General features: G+C 43.5%; 1 protein-coding gene across 3 annotated transcripts in view; it reads right to left on the bottom strand.

Moving 5' to 3' along the window:
* The window catches only part of SLC25A13 (solute carrier family 25 member 13), a 182654-nt gene that overhangs the window by 40025 nt on the left and 115125 nt on the right, over positions 1-27504 (bottom strand). For all 3 annotated transcript variants that reach the window (XM_046020856.1, XM_046020857.1, XM_046020858.1), the window contains 2 exons: positions 15675-15727; positions 14120-14200 (listed from right to left, as the gene is read on the bottom strand). In XM_046020856.1, coding sequence (XP_045876812.1) covers positions 14120-14200; positions 15675-15727 — 134 coding nt within the window. The remainder of the gene's footprint in view (positions 1-14119; positions 14201-15674; positions 15728-27504) is intronic.

Below are 27504 nucleotides of genomic sequence, written 5' to 3'. Positions count from 1 at the left end.
TTAATTATAGGATTATGTAAAGATGAAATGAAAGCATGCACATAAAGCACGTATCCCAGTGCTTAGCATGCTACTCAGTCAACGGTACTGATCACCATTAACAAATTCAGGACAGAACTGTTTAGGTGAATTTAGCTTACCAAATGCCCTCAAAGCCAGTACAATGAGCTCCCATTTTGTCTCTCCCTAGAAATCTGTAAATTAAACGTTCTTTCTGAGGAAAGCACAGTGATACTGAGCATTCTAGGAAGTAGTAATCTCGAGTAAAAAAGTTTAGGGGGGAAAAAAAAACCTCTCCTAGTGATGGGTGATAGAGATGCTCAACATAACGGGAGAGTTTTTATTTAAATTCATTTAACTTTATCAGTTAAACCCAAGCTCACATTCAACAAAACATGGGTACTTCTAATTCTGAAATACTTCTGTTACTGAGAAAAGGCTCGTCCTGTCCTGCTGCAGGAAAGAGCTTATAAAGCAGCAATGGTAGCTAACCAGCTCAGTGTCTCCCCCACTCTCTTGGGGGAACTGGTTTCTGTGCCTCCATCCAGCTAAGGACCGCCCCCAATACCAGCAAACCACTCTGGAAACGAGCACCACGAGGCACAGAAGCATTGGAGACAGAGACCAGGTTGGGCACCGTGCCAGAGCGCCCCACCAAGAACAAGGCATGGGGCATGTTCTTCTGACCAGGCCGTGAGACTGCTATGAGAAAAGCCTCACAAATGCCCTTTCCATCCAAGAGCAACTTCTGATGCTTTGGACATTTAACACCGTCCCAAGGCAATGCTGGACGTCCCATTCTGCGACCAAGCACGAATCAAAGTCCACGCCTCCAGGACAGCTGCAGTGGCCGTGATCCCGGACTACGACACCTGATCTTCGTCAATTCACCTCTGCATCAGGATGGCTGAGAGCCACCCACAAGGGACACAGGACTGAGCAAGCTGCAACTATGCCAGTGTGAAGCCCAAGCACCAACCTCCCAAATGGACAGGACTCTCTCGACACAAAGCATCATTATTTCCAAATGCTCTAATTTTTCACGTGACGTGCTCCTCGTGGCTCGAAGTAAAATTACAGGGTTTTTTCCTCTAATACCCGCCTCTCTGAAATGGGCTAGAGAGACTGCAAAGAACCTGAAATGTGGCTCCCATCCCAGCTTTTGCTCCTTGACCAGAGACTACTGTAAGCTTGATTTCTTCTTCTTTCTCACAGTTCGGTCACCCAAATTTCTCTTGCCATGTTATGAAATGATGAAGCTCACTGTTGATACTTCTGATGCCGCACAGGTAATTTTATTGAGGGAAGGGGTGAATCTACTTTTTAAAAACAGAATTTCGAAAAATCAAATAGAAAGGCAACATACCCTAGGGCCCTAAGGACAGTGACCCCACACTAAAGTGAAACTATCATAGTTTAGGTCCAATAATGGTGAACAAGTAGGTTTTAAAGTTACATGCCTTAGAATGAGTTGTCAAGGCTATCTGCTTATCATTAGGCTACGGAAGAGAACTATAGCTTTAATACATCATTCTAAAGGACTGGTTAAGGAGCTCTGGTTCATACTTCTCCGGGATCCATTTTTTTTCACCTGTTAGGAAGTAAACAAGCCCTTCTCCAAAGCTTCGTTCCTAACCTCGATGGTGTCCTGACCATTCTTTCCTGGGATCTGGGGAGTCGAGCCAAAAGAACTCACAAGATGAAAAAGCATGCTTTCATATGATCTACACCCCTCAAACCATTCTGGGTAACAGTCTTGAGAATATTCAGAAACTATTAACAGTCATGCATTAAAAAAAAAAAAAATCCTGTCATCAAGCTGCTGTCCACAGAAAACACAGCAGTGTATTTTTTTTTAACATAGCGTAATTCCTGCTACATTTTAAACTAAAAGCATTAAATGTAACTGTATTTAATCACCTCCCTTTAATTTGAATTCACATGGTAGATACTTATAGCTACTTAAAAAATTAAGTGGCAAAATGTATATGAAGAATGTGTATCTTGATATTTTAATTATGCTCAATTGAATGTACTTAGATTTAAAGTGCTTTTCACAAATGACATGTGCTAAGAATATCTAATTGCAGACTGACATTCTAAAATGTGTGCTTACATGTGTCAAAAATAGATTAATATGAAGTTATGGAATATGGCTTTTTTAAACTAACACCCAAATACATTATTTTGATTATCTGGATACAAATTAAATTATAACTATAAAAGAGGTCTACACTAGTAAATGTCTAATGATGCACATTTCATATAAAATGAATGCTCAAGTGACGACAGTATCTGATATTTAGAGAAACTGAAAAACAAACTTGTTTAAAATATTTTATTTATTTGAGAGAGCGAGCAAGCAAGCACACACAGAGGGGAGGCGCAGAGCGAGAGGGAGACGCACTCTCCTCTGAACAGGGAGCTGCATGTGGGACTCAAGGCCAGACCTGAGTTGAAGGCAGATGCTTAACTGACTGAGACACCCAGGCACCCTGAAAAACAAAGACCGCTTAAGAAATCTAAGCTCCGAGATATTTTCTATTTATTCTCTTACTAACTCAATGTTACATGGAGACATGAAAATAATTTGTATGTAGTGTAGGTATTATCATCATATATAAAGATCACAGCGGGGGCACCTGGGCAGCTCAGCTGGTTAAGTGTCTGACTCTTGGATTTCAGCTCAGGTCATAATCTCGGGCTCATGAGATCGAGCCTTGCATCCGGCTCCATGCTCAGTGGGGATTCTGCCCCCTTCCTCGCCTCGCCTCCTCTCTCTCTCACCCTCTCTCAAAAAAAGAAAAAAAATATATCACAGGGAGGTACCTAGCTGGCTCTGTCAGTGAAGCTCATGACTCTCGATCTCGGGGTCCTGGCATCAAACATAGGGCATAGAGCTTACTTTAGGAAAAAAACAACAAAAAAAAAACAACAAAAACAAAAAACCAGAGGTATAAAAAAAATATTTAGCAAATAGCGGTGGATGAATAAAATTAAAATACAGTAGCTGATGGCAGTCAGGTATGTGGCAATACCAAAGACAGGAATTCAATAATCTCACAAAGAAGCTGGCAAACGTGAGGGGGCATGAGCCAAGAAGTCCCTCACCCTCTACCCAGCTCTGAAGGGACAGTGCTGGACCCAGTGCCCACAGGAGACATCATTACTCAGCTACAATTGAGAAGCCGAGTCCTTGCTGCAAGTTGAGAAAAGAACCTTTAGCTTATTAACTCCTGGTGTTACAGGCTCAATGGCGTCCCTCAAAAATTGCTGTGTTGGAGACCTAACCCTACACCCTCGGGTTGTGACTGTGTTTGAAAGCAGGGACATTAGAGAGGCAATTAAGGTAAAATGAGGTCATGTGGATGGGCCCTCATTCTGTATGACCAGAGTCTTTAAAGGTGATGAAAACATGGGCCACGCACAGACCGAAGGCCGACGTGTGGAGACACAGCAAGGAGATGGCCGTCCGCAAGCGAAGAACACACGATGCAGAAGGAAACCCAGGCACCCTGCTCTTGGGCTCCTGGCTTTCCTAAGTCTGAGAAAACAAACTTCTGTGACGTCAACTGTGCAGTGTGTGGCATTTTGTTACGGCAGCCCTAGCAAACTAGTACGCCTAGCTGGGCTACCTGACTACATGCAGCCTCGGACTGTGAAACAGCACAGGGTCGCCTCCTTGGATGTGATGTGCACATGAAGCTGTTTAGTAAAAACTCTGGAACTAGACTATTAGGAAACTGTGAGAGAGAACTGGAGTCTCACCACTTAACTGTTTTTGAGAGACACCAAACTGAAATTTCCTATTCTTAACTTCTTAACTACACGGCAAAAGGCTATGCTGTTTACACATTTTACAAGTATCATATTTTCAACTTCATAGGATTTTAATAGGCCTATAGAAGCCTGGCCAAGAAACCAAAGTGGAATCTGTTTGACTGACATTAAAAAGCAATTAAGTTACAGACCTGTCAAAAATGTTCCCATTTGGGCTGTGTCTGTGATCCGTGTCTATTTTGACTACTACTACCAGAATCATGTAATGATTTACAGACCTTCAATGTCTAAAGTACCTTAACTGTATAAAAGCTGTAGCCCAATCTTTCTTTGTATTTTCAAATCATAACAAATCCCTCCCCCATTTATTAGATAACCAGAAGGATGGCCCAGTGCTTGAACCGTGTTGAGTCAAACAAGGCTGAGACTTTGCCACAGAAGGAAAAGGGAGGACACAGAAGAGAGACATCTGGCTGGCTCAGGGCCTCTTACAAGCTGGACTTCCCCCTGATGCAGAAGATGGCTAGGTAGGCCATCCTGATAAACTGGGTGCCATCAGACACCTCTGTTTTTCGTGCTCCAAGTCCAGCTCAAGTCTGGAGCACGAGCTCCCCCAGAAGCAGCCAGGCAAGCAGATTCCTCTTTCCAGCCCACTGCCCGAGTCCCAGCCCCAGAAGACTTTCTGGCCACACTGTGACCAAGCTGCCTCACGGGCTTCTCCAAACCCTCCAATTTAAGAGACTGTCATGGTTAACATTTTTTGCTACTTACCGGGTCTTCTATTTTTTAGAGTTATTTCAGGTTTACAAAAGCATTTCCCTCCTACCTCTTGCCCCCACACATGCGAACCTCCCCACTACCATCGCCCCCACCCAGGTGCTGCGTTTCTTGGAACTGGTGAACCCACACTGACACATCATGACCACCGAAGTCCACAGTCCACCTTACGGTTCATTGTTGGTACATTCTATGGGTTTGGACAAATGTATAATGACATATATCCACCACGACAATATCAGAGTTATGTTCACTGCCCTAAAAATCCTCTGCACTCTATGCATTTCTCTGCCTCTCCTCCACCCCTAGCAACCACTGATCTTTTTACTGTCTCCATAGTTTTGCCATTTTCCAGAATGTCTTATCCCTCCTGGATTCTATGCTGCAATCACACAGTACATGGCCTTTCCCATTGGCTTCTTTCACTTACTAATATGCATTTAAGGTTCTTTCAAGTCTCTTCATACCTCCATACCACATTTCCTTTTAGACTCAATAATATCCCTTTGTCTGGCTATGCCACGGTTTATTTATCAGTTCATCTACTGAGGGACATCTTAGTTTCCTCCAAGTTTTGGTAGCTGGTAGCTATGAATAAAGCTGTTATAAGTATCCTTGTACAGGTTTTTGTTGAAAACGTAAGTTTTCAACTCCTCCGGGAAAAAAACGGACTGCAATCACCAGATCTTACAGTTTACTTTTGTAAGAAACCTCAAAACTATGTTCCGAAGTGGCTGTACCATTCTGCATTTCCACCGGCAACGAATGAGAGTTCTTGTTGCTTCACACACTCATTGGCATGCTGTCAGTGGTTCAAACTTCAGCCATTCTAACAGGTGTGTAGTACGAGATCTCTGTTGGTCTCTTTTGTTTTAAAACCACTCTTTCAGGGGCACCTGGGTGGCTCAGTTTGGCTGGGCAACTGCCGTCGGCTCAGGTCATGAACCCAGAGTCCCAGGATCAAGTCCCACATCGGGCTCCCAGCTCCATGGGGAGTCTGCTCCTCCCTCTGACCTTTTCCCCTCTCATCCTCTTTCTTACTCTCTCTCTCAAATAAATAAATAAAATCTTAAAAAAAAAAAAGCCACTCTTTTGCATGACTCCTTCATGATTCTGACATGATAACTTCATATATTAATCATTCAATATAATCTTTTCTAACAACACAAGCAATAATAAATAAGCTGTATCAAATATCCCAGGTATTTTAAGTGTTTTATATTCATTCTGCTCCTAAGGTTCTGTTTATTTTGGGGATTGGAATAAAGCCAAATAAAACAAATAGAACCTTTTTAACGGTTAGTTCCTTTACTGAGGGACAGAAAAAATTTCTTACAAAACATCCTGGATAAGGATGCCTGGGTAGCTCAGTCGGTTAAGCATGGGCTCAGGTCATGATCCCAGGGTTCTGGGATCAAGTCCCGCATCAGGCTCCCTGCTCAGTGGAGAGCCTGCTTCTCTCTCTCCCTCTTCATGCTGCTCCCCCTGTTTGTGCTCTCACTCTCTCTCTGACAAATGAATAAAACCTTAAAAAAAAAAAAGGAAAGGAAAGGAAAAAGAAAAGAAAAAAGAAACATCCCGGGTATGTATCTATAGGCATGGGCATGTTACAGCCATCCCCTCAAGTCCATCATTTCCTTTACACTCTGATCCCTGGAATTACTGCCTCTCTCATGACTATCTGTATCGAAGTGAACAGCAACTCAGTACATCAAATCACTACCCTACATTTACTGCCAACACCTTTTAATCAAGCATTTATTCATTCAAAAAATGTTTTTAAGTCTCTCCCATGTATCAGACACAATGCTAGGCATGCGGACTAAACAGTGAGACATGGGTCCTGTTCTCAGCATTAGTGGATGTCTCAGGGCTGGCAACATTTACCCATGATCCCCAGGATACAAGGAGCCGACAGCACCAAGTTATAAAGGAAAAGCTCCTTAAGTGGTGAAGACAGACCAGACATTGTACACATTACCTGATATAGTCTCTAGGCCTTGGAGTCAAAAGAGTGGACAGAAAGGGATGAAGCATATGTAGATATTAAAGAAAACTTATACTATGAGAATTGAAGAATTATGGTCAGTTTCTTTTGCTTTGTTTTCTACCTTAGCTTGAATATAGATATTTTTCTATAATAAAAAAGCACAATTATAATACATGTTGAAATATAGAAAATGTTGGCTAAAAAATGTGTTTGGTACAATTTTAAGTTTGTAAATATATGGAAATGAATGAAAAGTAAATAATGTGAAGCTTATGTAAGTAAAAATAATTTAATCCACTAAATCCTACTGGAAGTCATCTATCAAACTAGAAACTGCCATTGACAAATGAGGAAGGGAGGGAGGGAGGAAGACTGGAATGCAATATGGGCTTATATCTGGGGGGCATGCAGAGAAACTTCCCAGAGAATATTCCAAATAATAACAATGACACCATCTGAAAACAATGTAACTAACCATTAGATTTTCATTAAACAAGTTAACTATAAAGGTGCAAGCATTAAAAAAATTTAAAAAAAATAGCCTTACTTCCACAGCTTCACTACAATGCATAATAAATTCTATCTACTTGACATGTAACATAGGAGCAACCTCACAGAAACTGAACTTAGTGACTGAGCCTCACATCATTCTATATTCATAAGTAGGATATGTGCAGACATCTACACACATATAAATAACAATTCTGCCGCAAGAAATCTACACTGTGAGACCACATCTCCACAGAAAACTCTGAGAGGAGAAAGATCGAAGAAGTAGGACTTAAATCCACTTCAGGCAATCTGACTCACTAGCCAAATATCAGAGCATATTGTCTTCATTACATGAAGAAATTTTCTCCCTGGTTTTATATGACTTGGTGTGAAACCTCAAGGGATTTCAAGCTTAATCATGAAGAATATGCCTTTAGGTGTATTTTATAACAAAAGTACATACATTATTATTCAGGGGATACTTGCAGAATTCAAGGACAAGATGTATTTGAATGAGTTCACAGATGCCTGAAACAAATGATTTTGTTAAGCAAAGTTATTAATATCTGGGCGGGGTCATAACTCAAGGCTGATCTATAGCCTGGCACACAAAGCTGACACTTGCCAATAAAACTTCCTCTTTTTTTTTTTTTTTTAAGATTTTATTTATTTATTTGACAGACAGAGATCACAGTAGGCAGAGAGGCAGGCAGAGAGAGAAGGAGAAGCAGGCTCCCCGCTGAGCAGAGAGCACGATGCAGGGCTCAATCCCAGGACCCCGAGACCATGACCTGAGCAGAAGACAGAGGCTTAACCCCCTGAGCCACCCAGGCGCCCCAAACTTCCTCTGTTAATAATTAAATGAAAACCAAAACAAAACAAAATTGAGCTACCTGCACTCATTAGCTGGGGCTGATGATGAAAAGAAGCTGAAGGTCATCTGTTAGTGAGACAGGCCAAATGGTTAGCAAGAATTTGAAGGAATTCTTGAAGAATTCAAAACCACGAGGAAGAGAAGAAATGGATCAGCAAAATAAAACACTATTCATGACACTGACAATGCCAAACACTGGCGAGGGTTTGGAGCAAAAGAACTCTCACTTGTTGCCGGTGGAAATGGAAAATGGTACAGCCACTTTGGAAGACAGTTCAGAGGTTCCTTATAAAACTAAACAAACTCTTAACATAAGATCCAACAATTGTACTCCTTGATATTTACTCAAAGGAGTTGAAAACTATGTTTTCAAACAAAAACCTGCACAAGGATATTTATAGCAATCTTATTTATAATTGCCCAAACCTGGAAGAAATTAAGATGTTCTTCAGTAAGAGAATGAATAAATAAACTGCTGGTACATCCAGACAAAGGAATACTATTCAGTCTGAAGAGAAATGAGCTACTGAGCCATGAAAGACACAGAGGAACCTGAAGTGCTATTACTAAGTGAAAGAAGACAATCTGGAAAGGCTACACACTACGTGATTCCAACTCTAAGATATTCTGGAAAAGGAAAAAACTGTAAAGACAGTAAAAAGATTGATGGAAGTGAGCTTTGGGTGGAAGAGAAGGGGAGAGATGAATAGGCAGAGCACAGAGCCTTTTAGGACAGTGAAAATACGCTGTATGATTATTAATATCATAGATGTATGTTACTGTACATTTGTCCAAACCCAGGGAATGTATAACACCATGAATGAACCATAAGGTAAATTACGGATTTTGAATGATAAAGATGTGTCAGTGCAGGTGCATCAATTGTAATAACTATACCACTCTTTGGGGGATGTTGATGCTGGTGGAGTTTATGCATGTGTAGGGGTAAAAGGTATTCAGGGGAATCTCTGTATTTTTCTCCCAGTTGTGTGAACCAAAAACTGTTTTGGAAAAAAAAATACAATCTTAAGAAAATGTGCAGAGACATGTAAAGTCACTGTGAGAGAGACCAAGAAGGCCAAGAGGAGAAAATGCAGAAAGCAGCCAGTTCCCAGAACTGCCTCAATTCTCAAGCACCTTTAGTTTCACAGACACCCTTAGTAAACCCTCATTTTGCTACTGTTACTTTAGAGTTTCTGCCGCCTGCAGCGAAAAAGGGATCTGAAGCAGGAATGGGTTCTAGAATCAGCAACAGACCCTCAGAGAAGATGTCGGATGAACAATGAAATCATCCTAAGTAGAGGCAGTGAGGATGTTCCTGTGCTGCGATACTGGCTGCTGACACCTCCAGAGGCAGTCTGGAGATTCTTTACTGTTATTCTCACTGAAAGGTAAAAATCTAATTTCTCTCCTTTTGAACTCTGGCAGATGAGGTCTGTTTGACCAACAGAATCCAGGAGGAGTGACACTCAAAGTCTTAAGTGGTCCTAAGAAGACTTGCAGCTTCTGCCTAGGGCTCTCCAAATGCCTACTTTGGGGAAGCCCCCTTCAGAATCAAGCTGCCCAAGCTACGAGAGAAGCCACAGCAGGAGCGCCGTACAACAGCCTCGCTGTCATCACTGCAGCCACAAGGGAGTCACCTTGGACATCCATCCCTGTCAAGCCTTCAGATGACTCCAGCCCCGGCGGCTCTCTGCTGGTAACCACGTGGAGATCAGAAATGAGAAGCGCCCAGCCGAGCCCAGTCAACCCACAGAAACGTAAGAGATAATAAACTGCGTTTGAGGCCACTGAGTTTTAGGGTGACTTGTTATGCAACAGGAGATAACCAGAACACTGCTCCTCCTCAATGATGGAGAAACACACTGAGGTCATTCCCATCAGGAGGGAGGGAAGGCGTGGGGCAGTAACGCAGAGAGGGAGCATGGATGCTGGCAGTGAGGAGGGTTGTAATTTTAAATCTGCTTAGTGTTGGGCATGAGTTTAAATGGTGAAGATTGAGGAAGGAACAAGGGGAAGGTCTAGGGAAGAAACTGCAAGTTACAAAAAAAATTGGTCAAATAAATACACTGTCCCAATTATATCTATACAAAATCCTATAAATCCACACATCTGTAACAGGCATACTCACAGTATGCCACATTACAACGTGTGAATGTTATATTCCCATTTACTGTTCTTTTCTTGCAAACAAAGTACATGAGTTGCACCAGCGGGAAAAACAGCGAAGGCATCAATGTAAGAATCGTGAGTTGTCCTACAGAAAGAAGCCTCCAAAGGCCAACATTTATATTGCTCAGGGATGTACTTATAGAAAGTATAAAGACATGCGCAGAAATGAAAATCGCCACTTTCGGGATAAGGTTATCTCCTGGGAGATGAAGGAGGGACAAGCTATCACATCAGAAAGCGGAGGACCTCCAGCCGCATTTGTGGAGTCTGGCCGCTGAAGCTAAGCGGTGAGCACGAGTGTCTGTACCTTTTTGTTTTTTTACATAAGGAAGATTCATCACAACTGAAGGTGATGTAAAAGAGGCGAGTGATAAAAACGTGCCTCAAAAATGGTATCTGATACACAGCTATACTCACAGGAATAAAGGTATCACACCTGTGGGGCTCACCATAGTAACGGGAATACAGGCAATGACGACAGGGCCATACGTGGAGGGCACTGCAGTGAGGCCTCACCAGTCCTTTTCCAAACCAGTGATGAGGCACATCAATTGCTTTTGCCACTTGATGTGAGTATAAACTGCCACAAGCATTAGATGTATTACACTGGTGTGTTTGTGTGTGGGGATCGCAAAGGAAGAAAATACCGTGGGCCTACTTTCAAAGGACTACTGCTCAAAAAGCATGTTTACCTGTCTTTCTAAAAATTAGCACAGAAAGCTCTCATTTTCCATTGGTATACAAATAATTTTTACTAAATCTGAGCTTTAAAAGAGAGAGGTTTAGAGTTGGTCACTTTTTCCCCCAGTGAATAGTATTTCTTTTCATTTCAATGTAGATTTATTTTCATGCCAAATAAGTTACTCATATTTACCTTCTCCTTGAAACCAGTCATGGCACCACTTGTCTTTCCTTATCTGATGACTTGTTAAGATCAAAGGATCAAAAACTGAAGACCCCAGACTCCTCAGGATTTCAACCCTCTACTTCAGCAGATGCACAGAACTCCGTCAACAGACACCTGTTTTGCAAAATTAAGGACTGCCGCTTACAGACGAGGCACCACGTGTGTCCGGTGTAAGTAGTAGCAACACAGTAGGTAACAACAACGTGGTGAGAGGTGACGTCAGTTTTTAAATTCCCTGGGAACCTACTAGGAAGGGAGCAGTGACAGGCCCCTTCTCCTCTGCCACGTTTCCTGTGAGCTCCACCGCCACTGACCAGCGGCCTCTCATCGTGCCCCCCTCCAGGCACCGAGCTTCTGACCCAAGAAGGAGAAAGGTGGAAAGAAACAGAAGATATATATACTTCGTGCAGGGATGCCTGAGGATCTGGGTCTCTGTCAAAACTCCTACAACTATTTGCCTAATATAGCGCATAGCAAAGCAACGTATGGAGAACACGCACCGCAAAGAACTTTTCAGACTCAGAGTTTGTAAACCCCAGGCTCAGCATTTTAGTTTGGTCTGGAACAGTGCTGAATATACCACCACTGTTATGTGTGAATCTATAAAAATGCTCAGAAAGCTCAAGTCAAATTTTTAATAGTGCTCTAAACCAAAATTACTCTCAGTGCAAACAATGACTTTAAGATAAAGTCAGATTTGATCCTTTTATACACATCAATGAAACAGAAGATTTTATTTCTTCAGTTAGAGATGTTGCTATAATAAAAAATAAATTAATGAATGGAGTTTTGTTGTCTTTTTCTTCTAAAATTTTCCTCCAAATTTATTACCATTGTGGTTGTTTTTCCAAAACAATATAATAAAACAGACTATTCGTTTTGCCAAGTGCTGGGAAGGTTATAAGACAAAGATCTCCCTGCATATTCTTCCTGTTTTTGCAGAAAACAGACTATAAAACAGAAAAAGCCTTCTTCAAAGACATGAGCAGCTTCAGTTACAAGTGAAAAGTCAGCCATGTGTACTAATTCTCAGTAATAATGAAGCAAGGGGAGCTCCCCCGGGGACTTAAAAGACAATGCCTGGCATGCTTGGGTGAACTAAGAAGGGGAGCTCATCATGTGACACAGCCCTTCAAAGCCCTTTGTATTCCCAATTGGAGAGACAAGGCTGTGGAAGCCACGAGGACCTTCTCAGGTGTGTGTCTAGTTTCAAGGGTGGGAAAACTCTGTCGCAGCAAAGGAAGACGCTGCTGCTTTAAAAACACGCTGCTCAGAGAGCTGACGGGTCTGGATTGTTTTGCTACCTACAGGATTGCTCACTCGAACAATAAACTCTGACTTCTTAAAGCAGCATTGGTGGGGCGGAGGGAGCAAAGCAGGAGCCTTGAAATACCGAGGACACGGTCTACCCACCTTTGAGATGAAGGATGGTAAACCTCATTTCACAGATATTTTAAGTAGCTGTAAAGCCCGAGTGGCTCCAATTTTAAGCCCGTGTTTAGATCAGGCTTCAAGAAGGGCTGCACCCCTTTACAACAACTAGGCACCACTTCTGATGCCAATCTGTGCTTTGTGTTTGAAATGGGCGATCACAGACAAGAAAACAAGACCACCTACAGCAGACAGTACGTGCCACAACCCATCTCCCAGACCCACGTGCTGGCAAGGTGTTTTCGTTAAAAAGATTATAAACCTGCAGGTTATTGCCAAAATCTTGAGCAGTGTCACATAATTTCACATTTTAAATTCTTACGGCGATACATAATCATGTCTTTTCAAGAAGGTTTAAAACCTGACTTAAGAGAAACAACCCCTCCTACCCCTACCCCCCCCCCCCCCCCCCCCGCCAGAAACACCCCTGCAACAGCCTGGAGGCCAGGCCAGAGGCAGTAGATGGGACGCACCCCTTCAACAGGAGAAAACCCAGAGACGCAAATGGGCACTCCTGTTGTTTCAAATGAAAAGTACTTACCAGGAAGAGCAGCTTCTGCACCTCCTAATAATATTCTTTTTGATTATCACTGTGTGCCCTTTTTACTTAGAATAAGAAAGCCTCCCTTTTTCCAGACTGAATGCTCCTAAAGTTACAGGACAAGGGGACCCTACCTGGCCATCTACGACAGGTCACTGATCAAACAGAAAGAGAGTCAGGCAAGAGCCAAATTCCGTCTACCTCTTAAGAATGACCAAGATGACTTCTTAGCTCCTCCTCCCTTTAAGGAACTCCCATTCAAAGTCAGACAGGACAATAAGCCCTTTCCCAGCAAAGGTTTAATATTCTCAGGTGTTTGCCCAGCATTGAAATGCAATGATTTTTAAGAAAAAATTATTCTATGAAGCCCATTACCTGCACAGAACTAATTGAAAAAATAAGTGACTTCATCTTTAAGAAACAGGTTTAGATGGAAAATATACCAATATTGTATTGCCCTAGTGATCAAAGCCCGTTTATTTAACCGACCATATCTTCAAATAGCGCCAGTCTTTGTAGAAGAGTTTAATTTACTTAAAGTATTTGCATTCCCATGAACAAACTTATACATGAGGTAAAACTAGACATCACGTTTTGCTGAGCTTAAGAACAAGATGCAGGCCGTTCATCCACAGAAAGAAATACTCATTCCAAGCACTTTCGACAATGTGGAGCACACTCAGCCAGTTGCTTCGCAGCATCCTTCTTCCAGAAGCACACAGAAGCTTGAGCAGGTGCTGGGATATGGAAGGTCAAGCAAAGCAGAGAGCCACGGCTGCCGACTCCATGAATTACAGATTTTAGCGCGTGGCCCAGCAGAGGGTGCCCTGACAGAAGAACGTACTACAAATGAACTTTAGGAAAAGGTCAGCAAAGATTCTTTCAAAGGCCAAACACTTTCTGCCACAAATGACTTCTACTGCGGAACCAACCGAAAGCAATGATGGATTGAACAGGCATGACTTAACAGGCAATAAGATCGGAAACATTTACCCTTCCATCTCAGGAATGGTTCTCGGGCCCTAGAGGACTCTGCCCCTGCACAGGATCTGTGGTTGAACAGAAGCCTTAGTCCACATTAGGTTACCACGGTGGGGGTATGCATGTGCAACAAGTCTTTGCAACACAGGTAAAACACAGGCAAAAGGTACTTACACAGCCGCCAGCAAGAATCTCTGCTGCGAGTGGGACCGAACCATCTTTGCGCATAAATTTATCCCTCACAAAATCATTCACCTTAAAGAAAAATATTTACAGAAGCTGATGAAAAATATAAAGAAAGTCATTAAACACATATAAATATTCAAATGTAAATATGTTCTCTGTCAGTATTACTCAAGTAATCATAAACTGAATAAATTAAGGATCTTAAAAGAGTTTGAGAAGTGCCTTTAATAACACATATGTACTTTTTTTAAAGGTAAAACATATATGAGTATCCCTGATGTCTTGGGAGAAAGAAATCGAAAGACAGATGGCTTAGGCGCGGCTGGCTGGCTCAGTGGGTGGACAGCATGACCTTTGATCTCCAGGTTGTGAGTTGCAGCCCCATGTTGGGAGTAGCAATTACTTAAAAATAAAGTCTTTAAAATAAAAAAAAGATAGATGGCTTACAAGCCTCAAATGCAAATATGTCTGCCAATTACAATGAGGTAAGAGAGACATATTGACACCAAGAACATAATAAAAACATACATTTTAGAAGTTAAAAACTGGATTATGGAGTCTGATTAAAAATCACTTTCACGTCTGCTAACAAAATTTAAAACAAAACGCATCACCGAGAAAAAGTTGGCTAAGCAGATTTTTTAGCTTAGTAGAAATTCAGTATCTAAGACTTCTCAACATCAGTAACCTTAATTAACTAAATATAATGTACTCAAAAATTGCATGTACTACAGGCCATCTTAAAAATCAACCACGTTTTTGGAAGATACAAGCCAGAGAAGATGCGTTGTCCTGAGGCCACACAGTAACACAGTAAAAGAATTTCAGGCCCCAAGGCTACAGAGCCCAATCTCAAGGAAGAGTTTAATTTTCTGGGGCTTTATGACCTTCGTCATGTAACAGCAGTATCTGTCCATTCCACAAATTTATTGAGTATCTTCCGTGTGTCACAAGAGAACTTGGAACTGGAAAATTGATCAACTTCAGCTAGAACTCAGACCCCTGTCAGGTGGCCTGGCAGATGCTTATGGAATACGCCCGAACCATGAATTCTATCAATGGCACATGCCACTTTGGAGTCAGAAAAACCCGGTTTTGGAGTCTAATCTTTCCGCTCAGGAACTGTCCACAGGAACTGTGGACACGGGTAAATACTGAAACCTTGTGGGCCTCACTTTCCTCATGTATAAATGCCAGGTCCCACTTCGCTGGAGGTGAAACAAGAACAGGTCACACAGGTACATGCATGTACCGTACAGACAGCACGGGTGGAGGCAAATTTAGCGGCAGCTGCTGCCGCACTGGTGGCAGAGGCTGACGGTGGTGGCGGTGGTGGGTAGCAGCCACCACAGGTCCTGTTCAAATATAGCATCACATTTTTGGATGTTCAGTGTTCAGTGGAGGACAGTGACAAGCTCTGTGTGATGAGTGCCCTAGGTTCGAAGAAGCCAGCACCTCCGAGGAAACACAAACCTGAGAATCTGCTAGACTCCTGAGTGTGTGCAAACTCCCTGCATACGAAGCATTAACTGAAAAGACTTACTGTAAGTTTTATGGCCTTCTCTGGGGCAACTCCCAATAACTGTGGCAACAGACCTAAGAAGCAACAAAAAGCAGAAGTATATTAAATAAAATACTGTTAACTAAAGAAATCAACAGCTCTAAAGAAGGGATCACCATCTAAACACTGGGGCAATCTTGGCTGCGATTTTCTGCGATTACTTTTAATGAGAATACTCAAAATGGAATGTGTAAGTACAAATGTGTCTAAGAGCCACATCAGGACCAAGTAAATTCCTTCTTATATTCTGGGTCGTTTGCACGTTGGGTAAATCAACAGCATTAGTGAGAGAGGAAATCTCATTATTCCATAAGTTTGTTCTTTTCCCTCCTGCCTCTTAAATACGTGAAGTAAGTGTACTTTAGTGACTCTATTATTTTTTTTCTAATGCTCTTCTCATCTCCCCACCCCCCGAAGGCCCACAGTTCAGCCATTCATTCATTTAGCAATTATAACTTGGTGACAAGCACAAGACAAACAAGGTTCTTGCTCTGACCAGCCTCAGACGGAAGGAAGGGAAAGGCTTTCCTGAAGACGTGACAATTGGGGAAAAACGCATTCTGGAGGGGGAACAGATAAGGCAAAGAAAGCAGAGTAGGAACAAGCCCAGTGTGCTCAAAAATGAGGGTGAATTTCGGTGAGCCAGCAGGCACAGAGCCGGCATGAGGAGAGAGACACACAGGTCGGGGCCGGATGCTAGAGCAGCGCTGTGGGCCAAGATCCTGCGTTAGCTGGGAATTAGTTATAGGCCCCCATCAGGAGAGTGATACACTACTTCATATTTTCTAAAGACCACTCACGCTACTGTGTGGGAAAAAGGGCATACTAATGGGGGGGGGGGGGTGTGCGTGTGTGCGTGTGTGTGTGTGTGTGTGTGTGGAGAGAAGACAGAAAAGAAGCTTGGGGAGAGCAACCGGTTTGGAGAGGGAAGTGAGAAGTTCTGTTTTAAACATGTTAGACAGAGTGGGAATTACGTATCAAGGGCACAAAAAGAGGATGCCTTTCACAGGAAAGGCCGCTTCTGGGAAAGGCAGTCACAACAGGAGCGGATTGATATAGGTAAACTAAAAAATATCATCATTTTCGTTTGTGCTAAGAAAATAAAATCAGAGGCAAAAGCCTTTTCTTGGAAACACACCGTGAGCTCACTCTGAGAATCAGAGCGTTCTGTCCCCTTGTCATACTGCCGTCCTTGTTGGTAGGGACAATTTTCTAATTCGTCAATGTAAGAAGGCTGATCCACTGGCAGTCTCCCCTGTACCAGACCAGCCTGGCAAACACCATCTTCCTCAGCCTGTGGCTGGAAGTTGCCAGCCTGAGGGCTGTCTGTATCCAGTCTGCAGATGTGTTTTACAGAGTAGCACAAGGTTTCAAATGTAATCTGAGCTTACTGTTAAGATGTAAAGACAGATCGATCGATGGACCGACGACTGCTTCGATCTGACAGCCCTTGGCCGCTTTCTGACAGTATGGCAACCTGCACCAGCTGGACAAGGCACTGCCTTTTGGAGCATCGGTCCCCCCCCAACTACCTACTGATGACGTGGGATTGAGGACAACTGTCATTCATTATTTTTCTTGCTCTGTTGCTATCTTCACAAGAGAGAAATGTTTTTCTATGCCTCTGGTTCTACAAAAAGCACAAACAGCTTCATGTTTGAGGAAAAATGGGAGCAAGCTCATTTCACCGTGGAACGCAATGATAAGAATGCAGATGCTAATGAAACTGTTCTTTAAAAACAGCTGACCTAAAAACAGCTAACGTATTATTTATGATGTGTCAGGCACCACCTTAAGCAATTCACCAACTCATGTACTTCTTATAACCACCCTGCAGAGAGGAAACTGAGGTATATAGAGATTCATCACTCTGAATCACCCAGCGGATAAATGGTGAGGCTGGGATTCCAACCTAAGCCCTCCTCCTCGAGAGTCCGTGTTTTTAGACAACACTCACCTGTCCTGTGCCCCACAGCAAACATGAATCTGCCTCTCACACCCTGCCTTTCTTCACGTACATAACCTGCCCGGATCCTAGAAACCTTTGAGTTTGCAATGTCTTTTCTAGGGCGCCATATCTGCAACCTGCTTCACCCCAGACCCACAGCTAATTGCACAAGGATAAGACACCTAAAACACGTGCAGGTCACAAGTCCAGCAACCTGAGCCCTACGAGCTGATAGCCTAAGCGGAGCTGGCCAGTGGGCGATCTTCACCCACTGTGCAACAGACTCCTAAGAGTGAAGGGCCAGTGAGCAGAGGCGCCGAGGTAACAGACGCCCTGCAGATGGGGAGTGGGGGTGGCTGAACCCTGGATGGCCAAACACTTAGATGAAGCACGAGGAACGTAAGAGTAAGGAAGTGGACGGACAGACAGAAGAGAATGGGAAGCCAATGCAACAGTGACACCAAAGAGAGAGAACACAGCCCATGAAGGGTGCCCAGGTCGGGGTGGGGGGGTGGGGGGAGTGGCCTTGACCATCTTCTGGTCCCTCTGAGGCCAGGTTCCATGGACATTCCTACCGTGGCATCGCTGGGGGATCTCTGCCTTCTTTCTCTCTTGAGTAAACTCTTACCAAAACTCTGCTCTCACTAGCTGGGAGGTGGGCTATGCTCTGTATAATCTAAATGAACCAAAGCAGCACAGAAAACATGAATACGAAGCCACCTGGCCCAAGCAAGTGCTCTTGCTCAAAGTGAGCACTCACTCTCTCCTCCTGAACTAGATTCACTTAGGAATCTTTTACTTATACTGAATGATAGAATGCGATGTCTCTGATAGGAGAAAAGAGGCTCTGTTATGACTTTATACAAGTACAATGCTAATTTCTACAGGTAAAACAGAGGGATGTGCTGTTTTAACTACACCTTAACGTTTACAATTTCCATTTTCCTCTGCATTCAGGTCAAGTACCAAAATGCTTAGTTAAAATATTTACTCACTAGATGTATTTTTCTCATCATTAAATTGCAGACCAAAACCATGGATGGGTTGAAAGCACTGTGATTTAAGTGATGATCTCTTGTCTCTATAACCACCCTGTGACAGTCTTTTAAAATGACTAATAAAAAACAGCCCACAGAGCCAAATGACTCCAGTGTTAGACACAATCACTTCAGCCAGCCTTTTAAGCTATCGAGATTTGTCTTTCTCACTATAAATTTAGTAATGTACCATGAACAGCAAAAAACAAAAACGAAACAAAAGAGAAAACCCTGTATTTAAGACTGAATGTAGGGCAGCAGATATTTATTTGTTCAGCAAACATTTATCAAGAGCCTTCTGCCATGCCTGGGACTGGAAGGAACTGGGATGGACACAGTGAGGTCTGTGCCGCCCCCAGGAGAAATTCTCAGTGTAGAAGAAAAGGGAACCCTAGGTGTCTCCGTGTGCCCCTGAAGGGAGATAAACCATCTAAAAAAAAAAGAAAGATAAACCATCTCTGGATCTCTGGTAAGTCCCAGAACCCAGAGGCATCAAAGAACTACATGAATACAGTGGAGAGAACCAGCTGTTTCCTGCAGGAATGAGGAGAGCATCAAAGAGGAGGAGGTACTAGATCTATCTCGAAGGCAATGCAGAGGTTCACTGGAGCAAAGAGCTGGGGCCAGTGAGCAACAGGCAGCAAAGTCTGAAGAGCACGGCACCGTCGGGTTGGGGCAAGACGACTGAAGGCTGTGGCTGGATCACAGACCGGGTGCTAAGTAACCGTCGTAGTGACAGTGGTGACAGCCAGAATTTGGGGGCACCTCCCACATGTCAGGCACTATTCTGTGGGCTTTAGGTGAATCAACACACTTAATCCATGTAAGTCAAAACAGTAACTCAGTGCAAGTTATTCTTATCCCATCAAGAGAAACTGAAACAGACTTCAAGGAGCCTGCCCAAGGTCACTCAGCTGTTAGATGGGAGAATGGGTTCAACCCAGGCAGTCTGGCTGGAGGGGGTGCTCCTATCTGGTGCATCGTACTGCTACAGCATACTGCTTCTCTCCCAGGGCACACTAAGGAGCTTGGGCCAAAGTCTGTAGATACATGGGTGGCTTTTGAAGTAGAGAGCGAAATTCAAAGAATACAAAGTTCTAGAGGCAGGTGAAGGACAGATGCTAGGGCCAGAGACCTAAGGCAGGAAGAGTAATCAAGAGGTTAAAGTTAATATAATCGGAGGCCGAGTTTCACTAAATAAACAATTTCAACTCAGTAAGAATAAAACCAAAGTACAGACCCATTCCTAAGACTTAGCCAGATGTTGGCCCCTGGGGACACACTGGATAAGGACCACTCTTGTGGTGACTGCTCTGGCTAACTGGGGAAACAAAGGCAGCTGTGGACCATGACCTGTCCCAAGTGCCACTACGGACATGGGCCTGGACACCAGCAGCCCTGCATAAATGCCCTCTGGAAGGGGGCATGATGTGTGGGACAATGAAAAGTCCCAGAGGGGCGCCTGGGTGGCTCAGTGGATTAAGCCGCTGCCTTCGGCTCAGGTCATGATCTCAGGGTCCTGGGATCGAGCCCCGCATCAGGCTCTCTGCTCTGCGGGGAGCCTGCTTCCTCCTTTCTCTCTGCCTGCCTCTCTGCCTACTTGTGATCTCTCTCTCTGTCAAATAAATAAATAAAATCTTTAAAAAAAAAAAAAAAAAGAAAAGTCCCAGAGGTGGGGATTTCAGGAACTCTTCCGGATCCCTGACTCCCCGCCCCCTGGGGGTTTGGGGGAGAGGAGTGGCTCAGTAATGCCTAAAACAGCCAGTCTGGTTATGGCACTCCAACACCATCCCAGGGAAGTTTAAAGCACATGTATGTTTGACATCTGGGTAACTCAGCAGAAAAATGAGGCTTCTAATATAAGATGTTTCTGTTGGATTGTGGAAACTCATTTTAACAGAGGATGGATGTGTGTGTTGTTTCGAACTTGTCAAAACAGCAGTCTATTTTCCAACTGCCTCAAATGAAATTTATTAGTGTGGTTAGTTTTCTAATCTTCTCATTTTAGTTCAGCTCCATCAGCACATATGGCAATGCTTCCTTGGCAAACTTTACCAGAAGGCTGCTAATGCGAGAAAAGATTTACAGGGTACAATATTAATATAGTATTTTGTCTTCAAATTTCATAGGGCTGAGATATAAATCACACTACCCCCTCTGATGCTAGACCCTCTTGCAAACCCAGTGAGAACTGAGCTGGAGGTGTGGGAAACTAAGCCCCATCAGGACCCTCCAACCTGAGTGTCCTAGAGCACCCCAAAGAGGTTCCTGGAGCACTGTGCTAGATCAGAGGGCTACCATGCTATTCTTTACTTAAAAAGCTTTTAGAAATAGAATTCTAGAATCTCAGGGTTGGAAGGGACTCTGAGAGAAACTCATTAATACTGTTGGCCTAACTGAAGCGATTTATTTCCAATGGCTTGGCAGCAAAATGAATGGCTTGGACCGTGGGCTTTGGAGGTTTGACAGACCCGGGCTGGAATCCGAGGCCTGTACCTTTTTCCTGCTGAGTGATCTTCGGGGTGTTCTTGAACTCTAGGTTCTTCACTGGCAAATCACAGGCGCTGATGATGACTCACTGGTTTATCACAATGATTATATGAGTAAAAGTAGAGCTAGACACTGTTCACAACCCTCACTACATTCAAAAATGAGCTGTTTCTACCTATCTGTTCGAGGCATGTCCTTGATTCTGTTCCTGCATACAAGAGGCAATTCTACCGATTACACAGCCCAGATTTAAGTCTGGAGTAGAGTACTGTCTCCATAGCATTATGCCTTAGAAGAGCTGTCCCCCAGATGTAAGGGCACGTCTGGTCCGAGAGTGTCTCGTGGCCCTGCTTCCTCTGTGCAGAGGTAAGGAAGTAGCACAGACATTAACGATACATCTTTAGGTTTTCAAGTTAAACTAAAATGTTTCTGTTAAGAAGTTATACACTACTCAACCTCTCATGATAAGCGACTTTTTACAACGTGATTTCTAGCAAGTGGCAGAGGACTGTGGAGTCTGGACCCAGGATGCTAGGTCTGCAGGCTGACTCTGGTAGCTACTAGCTGTGTCCTTGTGGGCAGTGGCACTTGGAGTTGAGCTCATTCAGCTCCATCGCTGTCCTCCAGCCGGGGTTTTCTGCCCCGGCTTGGCATCTCCCTGTCCCTCTAGTAGACTTACTGCTCCACCTTTCTTTGCTCTGTAAAGGCTTTTCTTCTGGCCCAGACTGTTGGAAACTTTTCTCCGGGCCCCGGTCAGTACTGGGCCAGCACCCTGCACAGATGGGCCCTTCCACAGGGCAAAAGGAGCTCAGTGGAGGTGCGATGGACATCCACATCACATGTCTACTTCTCTCTTTACAGGCGTTGAGTACTGGGCACTGAAGGACTGAACAGCGGGATCAACCTGCTGGTGACAACCTGGAGAACAGGGCCGGATCCGGGCACGCACAGGGAAGCGGGCCTGGGGAGAGCAGCAGGTGGCCGCCCGTGGACGGTGCAAGCACCTTGTGCAGCTCTCCTACAACGTCCCACTCGCTGAGGCGGGCAGGAGCACAGACGCTGAGGGCCCCCAGCAACGAAGAAACTCTGTAACTAAAGCAGCATCTGTCTCCGGGTAGACAAAAACATACTCAGGAGTGGAAAGCATGGTCCTGAGAAAGTGCCTGCTGAGCTCGTAATGGGTAAGGGGGTGTCCAGGGCAGAGATGAGCAGTGGAGTTCGGGAGGGGAAATGAGCACATAAACGATCCCTAGTCCTCTAGCCAAAGGCACATGAAGCACTTTTTTGTGTTATCTAGTTTCAACCCAGAGGAAACCCCTCCAATGTTAAATTCTTACCCTCCTGACCTCCCCCCAGAGGCCACTACACTTGCCCTCATCTTCCCAGAGAGCCCACCTTGCTTTCAACATCAGATTACCCTTCATTCTGGAGCTATCAGCACTCTCTGCGTCCTGTCTCACAGCTTTTATTCCTGCTCCCAGTTCCATGGCCTTCTCTCTTCACTTGTTCAAGCCTTCTTTCCTCCCTCCTCTTCCAACTGCCTGTCTGTCCACCTTTGACTCATATTGCCCTGAGGCATGAGGCATTTCCACCCTCCCTACTGAGCTATCCCCTTTCAGATCACTCCAGGTCTCTGCACTGGCTCTTGGGGAGCACCCCATTGGGACCGCGCAGCGGAGCTGAGGTAATGGCTGGGGGTGGGGTGGGGACCACAGGGCAGATGGTCAGATTTAAATGACTGCTCATCTGGATTAAATGTTTTACTCCAAATGTCAAGAACCAACCATGGTTCAGGACGCCTTCGGAAGACTGAGTGTCAAAATGTAAATGAATGATACTGATTATTGTCTAGGAAGGATTTAGTTCCTTTGACTCCTCTGTATCGGGGCTGGCTTTTTAGAAGTGAAGATCACTGGGAAGAAAGGTCATATTCCCTCCTTCCATTTATCATTCTGGTACATGACAACTCCTATTCATCTTTTCTTCTGCCTCAACTAATTCCTTGCTGATGAGGTTTAACCTGTTTTGCTTGCTGAGGCCTCAGCAAGGGCAACTGGTTGCAAATTACCATCCTGGAGGCCCAGCGCTAACTCACTCAATCTTGTCTTCGCTGGGCTACGTCTACTTCCATCTTTTCGTCATCCTTCCCAAGTTTCTAAGCTCACCACTCTTGTCATCTGGCACTCTCTGGCCTCTGATATCGCACCCACCCTCCTTGGTCTGACCTTGTACTACCTCCCCCTCCTGTGTTAACACCCTGTGCTCAAGAGAGCTGGCTGGCTGTACATCTCCACAGATGTGATTACCCAGCTCACAGCTTCCTAGGCGCAAATGTCTGCCTTCTGATCTTTTCACAGCCTTAATACCCTAAATTAAAATATGCCAAAAAAACTGGCTAAAAAAGAAAAAAAATAGTTAGATTCAAACCAATCTATTTTGTGCTCATCAGAAGCTTTGCTGGACAAGGATAGACCCCCATGATTTGGCACAGTACAAGGATTCAGTGCAGTTGGTTCCAAGATACATGCATTCTTAAGTTATGCAAAACAGTTGTAGAAACTCCAATCGTTTTATTTTGGTGCCAGAATTTTTTTAAGTTTATTTTTATCCACAAGAATTACTCAAGAAGGAACTTCACTGTGGACTCCTGTAATTTGGGTACTACCCTCTATAGAACCATTAACCACAAGAGGCCTCGCTTAAACCAGCTGTCTGACAAAACTTCCTTCCAGAATGCAAACATATCAATAACATCCTGAGATATCACCACAATATCCTCTAGATGTCACCTTGAGAACATTCCAGGATGGAAGACGACTGCTTTTGCACTACATAGACAACGTGAAATAGATCCATCTGAGACTCTGTAAGCCTTGATCGATGGGTTTAATTAAAACAAAACAAAAAAATTTTTTTTCTGCCAATTAACTAAAAAATTGAGTAGTGCTCCAAATTAAGTTGAATTCATAAAATGATCTAATTTTTCCTTCTGATAGATTTTCCATGACTTCTCCCATCAACAGAAACAAAAACAAAAACCTTTCCTTAAGAAGTATTTCTCATGGATTCTGATTTCTCTTGAATCTCTCTTTCTCCCCAAAGATCCTCCCCCAAACTTTCCTAATTCTAAGGCTGCTCATCTCATTACCTGAAGCATCTGAGGGAGGAGAGTATAGCAAAGTTTAAAGGCAGAAATTAGTTATTCCTGGACTGGTAAGAGCATTTAATTGGGGATGATTATGCAACCCAATCAATTGTTTCTCTTTAATATGCCAAGTCAATAGCAGGCCAATAAGTGACTCATTTGGTCTGGTGGTTCATTCAAACCAAATGAGCTGTCAGGCACTTCATTAGGAATTTTAAACACCTGAATGCATGAAATCAATCTGGAGAGTGAGGAGGAATAAAGGAAGCCTTCTACAACTGACTTCAGTTTTCTGCCTCAAAATCTGACAGCAGATTTGGATGATCTTGGGTGTTATTTCCCCTCATACAGACATACATACAAAAATAGTGTATACAACAGAGAAGGTCTGCAGAGTCAGTCTCATAGGATTTCCAAGGGACAATCATTAATCCCGATCCCAATAAGAGACTCTCCGAGACAAGGGAATGGTGCACCGCACAGAGACATGGAGAGTAAGACCTAATCCCCAATACTACAACGCCTCCTGGCTTGCTGGGGTCCAGGACGCCCCACCACCACATCCACTGAGGACAGTTGCTGACACTGTTATCAATCCCCTTTGGACCCTGGGGCGGTGTTCGAAATGCATTCCCCATTTAGGACTGGATAACCTCCTGGCTGCATGCAGAGGCTGGCCGCTGCCAGAGAAAGCAAAGAGAAAAGACCACCTGTGATGGAGGTATCAAGAATTCTTTAGAAAGACCTTCATTCTAGCTGTTGCACGAGGAATTATTTCTCCATACAAATACAGCATCCCTGGAGAGATCTGTATTCTTGTTATGGGAAGAAAAGGAAAAAAAAAAGAGAGGGAGGAAGATGCTCATTCACCTTATAATAAGGATGCATGCGGCACGCACCTTCTTTCAGGGTGAACTGCCAACTTTTTTCTGAAATACGCATAAAGATAATTTTAAAATAGGGGGAGAGACCTTACTTGTGCAACATTCCCAAATTATACTGTTCAGGAAATATTAGCAATTACATATGTATTGATGCAGAAAAATTACACGTTAAGCAAAATTCCATAATAGAAAAAATAGGCTCCATATTTCAAAACATGTTTATAAATTAGAGATGTCCTCTGACACCTTCTCATATCCTGCTAGGTGAAGCGTTATCAGAGGCAATTCTAAATTCCCAAAACTGAAATTCAAGTTTCCCCTAAAATAAAATTTTTAAATAGCAGAACTACATCTGATGAGAAATTTAGTGAAAGAACCACACGCAGGCTGCGTGCTGTCTTGACGCTGCACACACAGGTTACAATAGTGATTCCCAGGGTACCTCAGGTTCTGTTGTTTCTATTAAAATTTATACTAGTACTGATGGCTTCCCATTTTCATCTCATCTTTCTCCTACCCTAATGACAAGCATTCATAAATAAGCAGTTCCATATAATTATTAATTAATAATTATGTGCAAGGAATGAAAGACAATTGGTCCCCAACTAATCAATAATAGGAACAGGTCATTTTTATGAAGCAAGGTCAAAAATGATTTTTTTTTTAACCTGAACTACCACCAATCATCTCTTTGCTCTCAAGATTCAAACTAAAGAACAAAACCCAACGAGGTTTCATAATAAATCTTTTGCTTTAAAACCATTTACTAGAAAATAGAAGAATTCAAGAGGAAATGAACAGAGATGACTCTCAGAATTAATTTTCTTATACTCACATTCTACCTAGCACCCTCTCACAGAGAACCCCCTAGGGTTCAGGCAGCCAAAACAGTGAGATAAACGGCTGTTTCTAAACCAGGAAAAAGGGGAGGACTGCGTCTTTGGTTTTCAAAAGTGAGCTTCCATCTCTAATAGGGGGGCTGACTCCCCTTCCCTATGGAGTTAAAACCAGCTCCCCACCCCCCATCCTCCAGTCCCTCATCTTACACACATAATCTCTGAAATAGCATGATGTTTGTGGGATGCCCATATTATAGCTTGGCACTAAGTACTCATACATGCTTTTAAGCTGTTCTGTCTATGGGGTTAAAAGAAAAGGTCAAGGAAGAAAACCTGGATACAACCAAGAATCAAGATCTGTCAGACTGGTCAAAGAGGAAAGAGAAGGGACTCAACATCACATCAAACCAGGTCAACACAAGCATATTAAAGACATTGAGCAGGACAAAAAATATTTCTCACAATCCTAAAGGCACTCTCAACATTTAATCCAATACAGAGGGACGGCCATAAAAGCAGTCTGTGAAGCAATGGCAAGGCTCAGACGTCCTTCTGCCTTGATGCACAAAGCTCTCCAGGCAGAAAACCACCCACGGGAATGGGGCAGGTGGCAGCCTTTGCCCGAATCACTGCAAAGCAGGCACTGTGACATTAACCTTGTACTACTTGGGAGACATTTCATTTGTGACGTTTGTTGTCACCAGGACAGAAGAGTATTTCAAATGGAAGGCAGTGACCCTGTAAGGGTCATCATCAATCACCTGGGGTCAAAGACCTTCCCAATTGTAAAAAGAGGCAGGGGGTGAGGGAAAGAGGGTAGAGAACAGATCAAAAGGCCTTTGATGGGAGTTATCTACTTACACAACAGAACCTGGAAAATGGAGCTTCTCCGGAGTTTAAGACCCCTTAGTTTCTAAGGTGAGAGATTTCAAGAGGGGTCTTTGTTTTTTTACACTTGGATGCATAAAATGAAGCCTGGAGTCAGCAGATGGCAGAAGAGGCCTAGAGGCACAGGTTTCTGTGGCTGCCAGTTCCAAGGTCTGTCCCCACAGAGTACTAAATACTATTTTCTTCTAGAGCAAGCACTGAGAGGGAGGGAAGACCTTGCCAAGAGTGCAGTTGCCAAATGGCAAAGTGGCTCAGCTTAAAACACCTTGCAATACTGTGTGTGTGTGTGTGTGTGTGTGTGTATATATACATAAAAAATATATATATAAATATATATACACATATATATACACACATATATACGTATATATACATATATACACATATATACACGTGTGTGTATATATATATATATATATTTTTTTTTGAGAGAGAGAGACAGAGTGTGTGCGGGCACACGTGCATGGGGGAGGGGCAGAGAGAAAGAAGGAATCTTAAGCAGGATCCGTGCCTAGCACAGAACCCAACATGGGGCTCAATCTCATGACCCCAATATCATGACCCTAACCAAAACCAAGAGT

This window comes from Meles meles, chromosome 10 (genome assembly GCF_922984935.1).
Source record: "Meles meles chromosome 10, mMelMel3.1 paternal haplotype, whole genome shotgun sequence".
Lineage (NCBI taxonomy): Eukaryota > Metazoa > Chordata > Mammalia > Carnivora > Mustelidae > Meles > Meles meles.
The sequence above is the reverse complement of the archived record's forward strand: the minus strand, read 5'-3'. Positions and strand labels throughout refer to the sequence as shown.